General features: G+C 44.9%; 1 protein-coding gene across 1 annotated transcript in view; it reads left to right on the forward strand.

The window, feature by feature from the left end:
* LOC108674111 (serine-rich adhesin for platelets) overlaps nt 1-11,254 on the forward strand; it is a gene marked incomplete at its 3' end in the record, with an annotated part of 24,970 nt that extends 13,716 nt beyond the window's left edge. Inside the window, exons 5-7 of the mRNA XM_018162015.1 lie at nt 680-2,475; nt 3,892-4,135; nt 4,400-11,254. Coding sequence (XP_018017504.1) covers nt 680-2,475; nt 3,892-4,135; nt 4,400-11,254 — 8,895 coding nt within the window. The remainder of the gene's footprint in view (nt 1-679; nt 2,476-3,891; nt 4,136-4,399) is intronic.
* Between the last annotated feature and the right edge of the window lie 1,810 nt (nt 11,255-13,064).

The following is a 13,064-nucleotide window of genomic DNA, read 5'->3' on the forward strand; positions in this document are numbered from 1 at the left end:
AGGTGCTCTATATATCGTCAGCATGAGGTGCTCTATATATCGTCAGCATGAGGTGCTCTATATATCGTCAGCATGAGGTGCTCTATATATCGTCAGCATGAGGTGCTCTATATATCGTCAGCATGAGGTGCTCTATATATCGTCAGCATGAGGTGCTCTATATATCGTCAGCATGAGGTGCTCTATATATCGTCAGCATGAGGTGCTCTATATATCGTCAGCATGAGGTGCTCTATATATCGTCAGCATGAGGTGCTCTATATATCGTCAGCATGAGGTGCTCTATATATCGTCAGCATGAGGTGCTCTATATATCGTCAGCATGAGGTGCTCTATATATCGTCAGCATGAGGTGCTTGTTATACTAATTAAATCTGTTCCAATTAACCCACAAGCTTTTCTTCAAAAATTTGAGTCAGTCTTCGTATTTTCTTTTCATCACTTAGTCCAATCTGGCAGCAATTATTTACTCTTCTTCATTTAAAATTCGTATCAATGTTTTAATAGTACAGGTATCGTGCATAACTTTACTGTGATATATTCCAGTTGATGGACAAATTTTTAAATGTAAGTGCAGGTAAATTTGTGTAGAGGTAGCTATGATTTATAAAATACATTACGAAAGGGTTAACGTGGATTTTAAAAATATCTTCACTGAATTACATGTACGTGAGCGCAGTGTTCTTCCCTCAAGGGTTCGCCACCACAGGACGCGCTAGGAGACCTAGTCGCCCAGCAGGAGAAATCCTGCGTCGGTCCAAATCCTTCCACGAACCTGAAGGAGGCGACCTCTCGCTCGCCCAGTCCGCAGTTCTGGATTCAGGAATATCTACGTCACGTGGCAACGTCGCTAAATACGTCCAAGAACTCGAGAAAGGCATTAAGTCCACCGTGGATAACATGTTAACTCACAGAACAAACATGTCTAGCCAAAATGACTTAGGATCTTCGTTGTATGGTAGTTTCCCGAAGAAAGATTTGAAATACTCGCACTCTTTTAAGTACCCACATTTGGATCGTGATTCTGAGTACAAGAAAGGTCCGAGCATCACTCATTCACACTCGTTTAAGTTGGCGTCAAGTTCGAGAGATCTTCTTGGTCATCAAGTTAACGATCGTTATCGGCCATATGTTCAACCTAGAAGATCTCCATCTTCTTTTGAACAACCAACTGGGACTCTAAACACCAGACAACATCCTAGCTCAAATGAGGCCTATTTGGATCTACCAAGACGATCACGTGATTTAGATCGATCATCGAAAGACAATATTGATTACAGTGGTCGTGATCGTGACGCGGGTAGATCTCTGAAATCCAATACTAATCATCATAATCATGATCGTTTCTTGGGCCGATCTACAAGAGACACTGGACTTGTCTCTGGCGATCATCGAGAACAATCGCGGTTTTCTCAAGATTCGGCGAGAGTCCCGAGAGATCATTTGACATTGGATTTGAGAAGCCGTAGTCCGCGGCGCAACATTACCAACGAGATCATCAACTCAGAGTCATTACAGCTGCTCAAAAAATATTCACAGGAGTCGCCCACATGGTGCGGAGTCGACAGTCTTGCCAAACGACGGTGGGACAGACATGCTACGAATCCTGATGACCTTGCGGACGATTCACGGGATAGCCCTCGATCCTTCCGGCAGGACCGACATCCAACCACCCCTAGTGATCCGGATTCTCGAAAACCTTCATGGCGATGGTCGGATGACCTTAGCAGACCAACGGCACGGCGGTACTCGTCTGATGACGTTATCAACAGTCCGTCAGAGCCTCCTTCTAATCGCCATTCATTTTACGATGCTCAGAACTACAGGTCCACGCCTCGAACCCGCGTGCCCGAAGGATCCCTAAACCGCCGTCGTCCTCTTTCGGATGCGACCCTCGGCGACGTGATTACTTCCTACCACGACTTTGGTCACGAACGATCAGCCCCAGAAGGCGACGACTACAAGCTCGTCTTTATAAGCTCTGATTCCTCCAAAGGCTCCGATCTCAACACATCTGGTGAGTCGGAGGCAAACCCTGTCTCGAAAGTAACTAAAGCTAATTCTTTCCATGGAAAATCTCAAAAATCGCATCGGCGTGTCGACGCAGCAGTGAACACTGAACGGTTCTTGCATAACCAAGAAGAATCACCGAGTGATCAAGAGAATCCAGTGCCTGTTAGTGACAGGAAATCTCGCCGAACTTCCCGGGAAGACTCCAGGAGTCGACCGAGATCCAAATCCCAGCACGGGTATGACCCTGACGAGCCCCCACCACGCCCTCCTAAACCCAGTCATCTCTGCCCACCGGTGGGCAGGGATTTCTTCCCCCCTTTGGGGGCAATCCACCCTAGCCAGCTGCAAGCGATGCTCCAACAAACTGAAGTGGTGCAGGCTGAAGCACAAGCTCTTCAAGCAGCTCTCATGGGAGCCTTTTCCCCAACGGAGAAATTTAAGCCCAGTTCGGCTAAAACCGACGTAAAGAATTTTTCTTCTTCAACACCAAAATTAAATTTTTCTTCTCGAATGAATAGTAACGAAGTGAATATTTTTGAAGATTCGAATCGTTCGACGCGTAGTGCAGGAAACGACTCGCCGGGCCGCGAATTTGTCGTACCTCTCGCAAAAACTAATGAAATTATCAAAAACAACGAAGCTAAGAACAATCTAAAGAACATTTCTACAGCTCACATCACTGCCGACCGACGAAAGTCGAGAGAAATCACTGTCAATATTCATAGTCAACCTGTACAAAGAAATGATCTGAAGGCCGATTCGAAGAAAGAAGATTTTGTCCCGAGCGAAGAATCTTTTGTAAAGCTTGACAAAAACCTTACTTTGGATAGGTTCAAACCTAGTGTTTTAATTGACAAACAATCATCTACTGTCAATAACCGAAATTCGAATATTACTGCAGAAAATATTGAAGATTCTAAAGTTGCTAAAAGTGATGGCAAAAGACTAGATCTGAACCGCAGTGTAAGCGATGTTTCTGCCACCAGCCGGCCTAGCTTTTTACTGGACAGGACGAAAAAAACTTTGCAAGAAAAAGATCAGCAGCAGCATAGGAAGCCAGCAATTCCAGCCAAGAACATATCCTTGTTCCCACGTAGTTCCCTGGCAACAACAACAACAGTAGATCAAGAAAATATAACTAATAACGGTAATATTTCGAGAAATAACGGACAGAATAAAAATTGGTTTAGTTCAGCTGTTGATAAAACACTAGAGAAAAAACCTAAGGTTTTTTTCTCTGATAGAAAAAGTTCGGCGCCTGAATTCACAAATAATTCGCAGATAATTTTTCCAGACGCTAAGCGAAGCAAAAGTTTCTCATCCGGAAATAATTTATTTAGCAAACACGTAGCAAAGGACCGAACATCAAATGCTCCGATACCATCAAAAAGCCTGGGGAGCTTCAGCTTCTTAAACAATTCCAAAGAAAATAATGTTAGAAAAAATTCAAGCCCAGCCGAAATATCCGACATTAATGATGGTATACCGCTGGACTCAATTCAGCCCAGCAGCCCAGAACGTGAAGCCCAGAGAAAATCTGACCGTAACACCAGCGGAGAAATGGACATCGTTAAGCTTTCGGAAGAAGCTCGTCTGTCTTCTAATTACCATAAAGTTGTTGAAACGATCAAACGAAGACAGTCAGACAAATCTCGGGATAAAAGTCCCGTTTCTGATAAAATGGCTCGTGAAAATCATCGCTCTGGTAGTGAAAAAACGGAAAATATGTCTCAACACGCCACAAAAATGGTCCCATTTGTTCGGTCCAGTAAAGTGGACTCGTTAAAAGCCATGGATTTTCCGGCTAAGCCTCAATCGTATTTTGATTCCCACGACAAATTCAAACAAATTGCAATTTCAGCAGATCATGCATCACAGGTAAGAGAAAATGCATCCTTGTCAGCGCATCGGCTTCGCAATATCAGCACAGGTGCTACAACAACCACCTCCAACTCTACGATGACGTCCGCCTCCACCTCCGTTGTGTCGTCCACCTCCACCTCCACCTCCACCTGCTCAAGTCACCTGCCCAGTGACCGCACCCCCTCCACCCCCGTCCCTCCACCAGCACACCTGAGACGGGAACCCTCCTCAGTTGCCCAAGACCCGTGGCCGTGTGAAGGTGAGCGCCGCTCGTCGCTTGTGAATTACAGTGCTAACCATTCTCAAGACCCAAGTGTAATTGTTGGTCAAACAAGTGTTTCAAGTGTCATTAGTGGTTGTGTGAATAATAGTGTCAGTGATAAAAAGAGTCCATTGAGTGTGAGTGAAGAAAATTGGAGCAAAAGTGTTACTTGCGCGCAAGAAAATGGCGTCGACCGCTGGAAAGGTACAGGGCAACCGGCCGTCTTAGGTTCCAGTTGTAGTTACCCATTTACAGTTACAGCTGATACAGTCATCCGACCTCCTCCTAGAACTAAAAATTTTAAGTCCAACTTGAAAGGACTTACCGAACCAAGTGCCAAATCCACTGAAGATGTGCTGGAGTCAAGAGTTCTAACGTCGCGCGTTCCCTTGAATTCCTCGAACTTAACGTCATCCGAGTCCACTGCCCCCCAGTCCCAAGTCCACTCTAACGTCACTTCCAAGGTCACTGGCTCCAGTCCATATTTACCGTCAAGTAGTAACTGTAATACCGCATCCTCTGGAGCACTTGAAAACACTCCATCTATAGAGACGATATCCAAATCTCTAAATTCAGAAGCAATATCTAATTCAACATCATCAGAAACAATTTCAAAGTCTATATCGTCTGAAAAAACTTCGAAGTCCACATCGTCTGAAAAAATTTCGCAGTCACTAACAGCTGAAACTAATTTAAATTCTCGATCTTCGGGAACGATCTCAAACTCTTATTCTTCAAAAGAAAACTTCAAGTCCACTTCTCTTGACAGCTCCGTCAAGTCCACATATTCAGAACCATTTAAATCTCAACCTTCGCAAGCACCAGTTAATTCTTCATCTTTATTCACGAAATCTTCAACCGACAACCAAACTTCAGGCCGTATTTTAGCAAAGCCTTTATTCCCAGCATCGTCAAAGTCTCTTAGTTCTGAACTAGAACTTACATCTTCGTCTCATATAGTCAAAGGTTTAAGTTCTTCTAAAGATTACGGAAATTTAAACTTAGACTTAACAAAACGTAATCTCGAGACAGCGAAACCCAGCGTCGAACATACGGTTAAGAACGATGCGAACGTAACGTCATATAATCGCGATGTTGAAAATTCCACAACTCCTAAACTTTCTTTGAGCTCAAAATTCCTGTCCGCAAAATTCAACAGAAAAATGTCCGCCGACGCAAATTCGGAACTTCTCCCTCCGGAATTCGATCCCGATCTGGAAGCGGATCGGGAGCAAGATAACAGTCTTGCCCGGTCATGTGACACTGATAACAGCGTAACGGACACTGATAACAGCATCACTGATACCACTGACGACAACAAAACCTTGGAGGAAGAAGCAAACGAAGAGGAAAATTCACAAAGTTTGCAAAATAATTCTGAAGTCACACAGCACTCTGATTTAATTAAGAATATCGTAAGCAATGATGATAATGATGATGATACGTTGCAGTTGAAGAGCCTCGAGAGAAGTGATGATAATGACGAGGCTTTTGACGACTGCGATAGTGAATCGTCAGCCAGCGATACTGACGACGATGTACACGTCAGCTGTCAATATGACGTTAACAGGAGCTCGTCAACGTCTGATATCGAAAACGTTGCTGAGAGCGACGAGGGTGATAGTGGACAGCCTGCCAACGTCACTGAAATGAACACCGAAAATACACTTAAAAATGAATCCACATCTTCTGTGAAAGATACTCAAGAAAACGAGCTTAATTTCGTAGGTAATGAATTTTCAAAAAATCCCAATGTTATTAATGTTGTTGACGCTGATGAAGATGTAAATGCTAGTCAAGCTGTACAGGCGTCAGGGCACGATAGCGATACTGATGAAACTTTTAATGCACTAAGTGAAATTAAACCTTCATGTGAAATTGGAGAAACAAACGAGGGAAACTTGGAAGAAAGTGAAGCAAATCAACCGATCTCATTAGAAGAAAACGATAATTATTACCGTGTTTCCGATGGAGAAATGGCACAATCTTCAGATGAGGAAAAATCGAAACATGCCGACGGATCGTCAAACCGTGACAAGTTGAATCGTCAAAGAATCGATCATCTTTTACGAAATGATGGGGAAGAAATTGACAACATAGAAATTAGTGACAAGAAACTCGAAGACGGAAGCATCGTTACTCCGTCCCCCAGCCTCCCCCCCTCTAATGAGTCGCACGTGCTTGGGGGCAACGGGGGGCAAATTTCACCACAACCAGACTCCCCCACTTGGCGGCTTCCATCCGCTTCCAGCGAGCAAGAAAAAATCCTGGAAAGTAAACAGAAATCTGAGTCTGACGACGCCACCGAGCCCGGAACACCGACTGCCCTAGAACCTCTTAAGGATGTCACAGGAAAATGCGTAAATGATGTTATCAGCGACACCGGAAACTCTCAGTCACTGGAACTGAATGATCCGCAGCAGCAGCAGCTGCAGCTGCAGCAAGGAAATAAAGAGAGCTTGTGTAGTTCCAGTGTAACGAGCAACCGTTCGGCAGTAGCTTGCGGGTCTGTGGAGAGTGAGTGTGTGTCGTCTTCCGGTACACCCAACGACCGTGATATATTGTGCAGTGAAGGTTGTTTAGTCGGCAGTAGCAGTGATGAAATTAGCTCTCAAAGTGTTGTTTCCAGTGATCAAGTTGGTGATGTAGGCGCGCCGAATGTGTTTGATGAGAAATCTCAAGTAGGCGACCGTGAAGCAGGTCATTTGGGTGCAGGCAACAGCGAGACAGTTGATGGTGCCGCCGATCGTGACTGTTCCAGCGCACGTGATTCTGGCTCACTTCGCGATCCATCAAGCACCACCCCTGTGTTGAAATCCAGGCCAAAAAGTGAGAACTTGGACGACACAGAAGTTATTCGGGCTCCGAAACGCACCAAGAAGCGTTCGTCGTCCTCCGAAGGCCTGTCATCATCATCTGATTTGGATCGTTCGGACGCAAGCGACTCGGCCGACACAATCATAGAGAGATCGAGATCTGATAATTCACTTAAACGTTTGTTCGTGGAGCAGCGGAAGCAGCGCCTCGCTCTGCAAGACAAGCATCGTTCTGCTTCAGACGATCGGGAATTTGTGTTAACTGGAGACAGTGAATCGCAGCACTCAGATAATAGCGAGGAAGGCAATTTAGTTTCCATAGTGTCGGTGGGCGGTGAAGACAAACCAGCTCCTCTAAGCCACGGACGTATTTATATCAGATCAGATTCTACTGATTCTGATGTGCAAATAAAACCTACTTGTATTGTCGTGACTGGTGGATCTTCTGGAGCAGAATCTAGTGAAGATTGTGACGCTGAGTCTTTAAAACAGGATCAAAATATTCTGGAATCTAAGAAGAAAGTTAAGGGGAGTGATGTGACGATCTTAGAAGTGAGCAGTAAAGAGCCGTCATCAGACCACATCATGTCTGTTCAAGTGACGAGCCCTTCGTCGTCACGTAGCGGCTCTCCTTCACGTCAAACGAACGTCTTGGAACTGCAGGATGTTATTTCTTTATCAAAGGAACGACAAGAGCAGTTTCAGCGATCGCGATCAGATTCTCCGGAACCGACTTCCGGTCTTGCTAATTATTTTACACTCACTTTAGGCTTTGACTCTCCCCACACTCCCCGCCGCCTCAACAAAACTCCTGAAGTTCGTAGGAGGACCAAAACTCCTGACCGAACTTTAGACGGTAGTCCCGAAAAAGCAAGCACATCCCTCACCCCGAGCCCAGTGATCACCCCGACTCCCGAAGGAGACGCCTCGCCAGAGAGAAGCTTCGAAGGCGACCAACTGGGGCTTCCAAAAGAAGATAGACTTTCTGATAACCGCGAGGTCGGTAGTGCTAATTCTATGGATGACAGTCAACACTTTTCAAGCGGCACCGAGGAATATGAAGAACGAGACTCGTTCGACCACGAGTATGGAGACGAAATGAATGAAGAAGAATATTTTGATGACGAGTACGACGACGATGATGATTACGGGTTTGATGCTCCTCTAGCCGATGTAAAAAATTGTAGACCCCACTTAGATCTCACATTGCACACAATCATTGAAGAAAGTTGCGAAGAAAGCGACTGCGATCGACGACAGAAGGACGATGAAGTCAGTAATCAAGATCCTTCTGAACTCGAAAAATACTTTTTCTTCGGCCTTGGCAACGGCACTGCGGAATCCAAAAGAATAGGTAACGAAGAGAGCGAGTACAGCGACTCGTTTTCTGAGACATCCAGTTCTATTTTCAACGAAAGCCTAGAAACAAACGATGGGCAGGTAAATGACGAAATTGATCCTGCAGAATTAGCTTCTTCTCGACTGGAGAAATATTTCCTGACGGGTTTGGGCTCCAACTTCGAGCGCCAGCCGTCGATACGGTCCGTCGGTGAGGACTCAGAGTTGCACACTGACGAAAGTGGCTCGGTGGGTAGCGACTCCGAAGGATCTCCTAGTCCAGAACAGCCAAGGAAGAAACTTCTAAGGCCTAGAGGTTTCCGTCAGGGCATGGCATCGCGTGGCCTTGGATATTCCTCGGACAGAGGGGAATATCCTTCTGATGGCTCGCACCATTCTGGGGAAGATGGTGACGTTGACCGCAACCTCGTCAGCGGGGAAGATGAAGGTTCTACGGAAAGTGAAGAAATTGCCTTTGATAAAGTTGACGGGCAATTTGATACAATTAAGAGAAGGAAGAAAAAGAAGAATTCTTCAGACTTGAGCGATCGACGATCTGATAGCGAAAAGAGCGAAATCAAAGCAATGGAAAGCGAAGCCAAAGAAGAGACCAAACTGACCGAGAAGCGGCGAGCGACAAACGACGCTATTAATTTTCACAAACGAAGTCATCACGAAACATCTGAGAAAGAAGCCAATAAAGATAAGGATGTAAGTCATTCTACTGTTGGAGATTTATCTGACCGAAAATACCAGAGTCGTGACAGTGGTTTTATCGGTAGCTCTGACGATCTCCTCAAGGACAAGCCTGACGATGCCAGCAAAAATAAAGACAATAAAGAAAAACTCTCCTCGGACTCGAGCGCCGATGACAAAAGCGGTGCCTCGAGCAAGAAGGAACAAAAAAGTGGCCAAGACGTGGAAGCTGACGATTGCACCAAGTCAGAAAAAGCCGACAACGATTTCAATGGCAAGTCCGAGGCAGATGAGAGGAGCCGGCACGGTGGCAAAGTATCACGATCAAGTACTGGCAGTTCTGCAGATCTTCCTCCATTCTCGAAAGATCGAATAAAAGTTAGCCGTAAGGATTCTTTCAATTGGAGTTCAGATGAAGAAACTAACATCATGATGAACAGAATGCGTATTTTCTTCAGGAATATGCTGATGAAAGCTCGTGAAAATGTCAAGGAAAAATCTGCTGTTAAGAGTCCTCAACTGCTCCTATTCGAGGCTAAACTAACTTCACTCATGAAAAAAGTTCCTGACATAAACGACGAGCAAGTTAAGGAAATTGTCGAGTATTTGAGTTCTGAAGACACGTGGAGCGACTCGTACGACTCCTCTGACTACACCGCTAGCGATCTTGAAGCCAGTGCATTATTCGACCATCCAGTTCATCACCCGCTGTCATCTGAGCTGAGTAAGCAAATTTCAGCTTCATGCCAGCAGATAATTCAGAAATTTGACCAAAGTAGGGAACCCAGCGACACAGACAGTGCTCATTCTCTATTTGGAGGACGTGCATATTCTGAGAGCTCCGAAGACGTGTCTCATAACAACAAGGAAACACTTTTCATGTATCAACGTCTGCTCTCGACTATCGGTCACATGAAACCTGACAGTGACCGCATCAGTATAGGTTCAGGTTCACAAAATGCCTCGCCTCCTTTGCTAGCCAAAGTTTTCCACCACATCGGAACTAGTCTCGTGGAACTCATGCACGAAGTATCAGGAGGAAGTGAGACTGGTGACGATATCGATTCCCTCAGTGGGAGAATGCATCCGAAGTCCTCTAAGCCTCCACTTTTTGCCTATCCAAATACGAGCTTTGAATCAGATGGCAGTGCAACAGACACCGAACAATCACCCGAGTCTGGCACTCCTAAATTGTCTCGGAAAAAAGCGCTCTCGATCATCAGCGAAAGGTCATCAGCCGAGGACTTTACGTCGCTCGAGAGCCAGAGAACCGTGTTCGCTTCACACGACTCGCCGCGGCACTATACTCGGCCCGACTCTTACTTAACTCCCCAGACCTCAGTGTCGCAACGCAGTCTTGAGGAGCGCGGTATCACCAGCATTCAATACTACGTTACTGAAGGAAGTGGTAACGAGCCTGAAGTTTGGCAGAGTGTAACTATCGACGAGGACAAGTTCGATGCTCGTGAACACATCGGCGTTCTGAAGGCTAAGAAATCCAGCAAACGACCTGACACCAGAAAAGCTAAGAGCCATATGAGCCTTGAGAAAATCCAGTGCGATGATATCAAAACCAGCACCGGTGAACGATCTGAATCGCTTGGCGATCTCTGCGACAGATTCCGGCACTCAGATTTCTCGACCACAAGTAGCTACGAGCAGCTAGACTCCGACTCAACATTAAAGGCATCGGATTCTTTAGACCGGCACATTGGCAGCAGTTCCTCCAACATTCGCTTGAATGCGAGCAGTCGTGGCTCCCTTACTACGAGTAGTAGAGGTAGTCTAGCAGCTTCTAGTCGAGGTTCCTTGCAAGGATCGTCAGGACCAGAAGATGAAGAGGAAAAGAAATCAAAAAAACTAGGCAGCTTTTTCCGGTATCCCCGACGATCGTCCATCCCTGACCCCAAAAACGACCGCGCGAATCAAGAAGTTAGGTCAACTACCTTACCGCGCTCTACCCCTGCCCAACTGTTACCAACCGCCACACTTCCGCGCACATTACCAAGTTCCAGCGGCGGCTACAGAGCTTCCCCAAGTTACTCCTACCCTTCTTCTTCTTCGTCTTCCTCGCAACAAACTCCGGAGAACAGAGGAGGGATCTCGACCGTTTCCTCTACTTCATCAAGTGCTGGTGCAGCTACAGGATCTGTTCCTAGGTCAGCGAGATACCATGCACCAGGATACAGACCTCCACCCTCGTCCTCCAAGAGAAACATGTTCTCCACCAGTACTAGGAAGGGCTTCAGAAACTGGTCTAGTACAGGTACGTTTTTCATTGTTCTTCGTCAAGCGCCTGTTTACCGATCTATAATTTGTGTCTAATGAGTAATAAGTCTCAAGAAACTATTAAATTTATTTAATTGGTTCGTCGTTTGGACATTATCTTTAATTATATATTATTTTTAATTTTGAGACTAGGATTAATTTCTTGTAAAGTTGTTTTCTTTCTATTTCTAATCCATAGACTTATTTTTCACTACTGCTTGCTGTTGATTGCATTACATTGGAACCGACGCGCAGATACGATTATAAAGCCTCGCTGGTTACCATCGTTGAGAGCCATCGCCCACCGGATGAAATATTTATTGTAATCAATTAATATTAAAATTGATCCGCAGCGCTCAGCCCATTTGAAACTTATTCAAGGAAAAGAATAAACAATATAAATCAAGCTAAGCTGAAGGCAACGCATTTAACTTAATTTTAAGAAGGCAATTTTAGATGCATAACTGTTTACTTATATGTGCTTTTTATTTCTCTTATCGATGTTTAGCTGTTATGTTTATACGGAAAGTTATGATACGGTTATGTTATGTTATGTACGGTTATAGTTATGTTGATACGGCTGTTATGTTTATACGCGCGTTTATACGGAAAGTATCAACATTGTATTTATCTGTATTTTTCCGGCTTTCATCGTCCATTATTCGTATACATTGCTCATGCGTTTAACTTCACACGGTAATCGGGCGCTATCACTATCATCGTTATCACTGACGTTGAACAACAAATACACGAAAATCAGTAAGGAGTGACCTCGTGACGTGACCTCGAGTTGTGTTGTGACGTATGTTGTGACGTGACCTCGAGTTGTGTTGTGACGTGACCTCGAGTTGTGTTGTGACGTGACCTCGAGTTGTTGTGACGTGACCTCGAGTTGTTGTGACGTGATGACGTGTACACTATGATAACATGCACTGTGATGACGTGTACTCTATGATAACATATACTGTGATGACGTGTACACTATAACATATACTGTGATGACGTGTACACTATAACATATACTGTGATGACGTACACTGTCTGTATAGTGGCTCGGTCAGATGACCTCCACACAGACACACACAGCGTCCATGTGTGAAATTCAAGCCACGATGTTAGCATCGCTTGGTGCTGTCGGTGGATACCGTGGCCGCACAAAATGCGCCTATAATTATGCCTGCTATAGAATTGTGCTTTTGAACGTGAGTTGTAGAGTGAATTTCGAGTGAATTCTGCGTGAATATTGAGTGAATGCTGAGTGAATACTGCGTGAATACTGAGTGAATATTGACTGAATACTGAGTGACAATTGAGTGAATACTGCGTGAATGCTGAGTGAATGTCGAGTGAATACTGCGTGAATGCTGAGTGAATGCTGCGTGAATGTCGAGCGAATATTGAGTGAATGCTGCATGAATACTGAGTGAATTCTGTTTGAATGCTGATTGAATGTCAAGTGAATACTGAGTGAATACTGCGCGAATGCTGCGTGAATTTCGAATGAATGCAGCGTGAATACTGAGTGAATGTTGCGTGAATTTCGAGTGAATGCTGCGTGAATACTGAGTGAATACTTCGTGAGTGCTTAGTGAATACCGAGTGAATGTTGCGTGAATGCCGAGTGAATATACTGCGTGAATGCTTAGTGAATGCTAAGTGAAGGCTGCATGAATGCTTAGTGAATGCTGAGTGCATTAATTTTGCGTACTAAAAGCTGCTAAGTATGCTGATCACGACCATGAAATAGCAGTTCATGGTTCATCAGTACCAGCCATATACATCATCTGCAGTGGTGACCGCGAAACAAA

The sequence above is a fragment of the Hyalella azteca genome, unplaced genomic scaffold (assembly GCF_000764305.2).
Source record: "Hyalella azteca isolate HAZT.00-mixed unplaced genomic scaffold, Hazt_2.0.2 contig13798, whole genome shotgun sequence".
NCBI classification, from domain to species: domain Eukaryota; kingdom Metazoa; phylum Arthropoda; class Malacostraca; order Amphipoda; family Hyalellidae; genus Hyalella; species Hyalella azteca.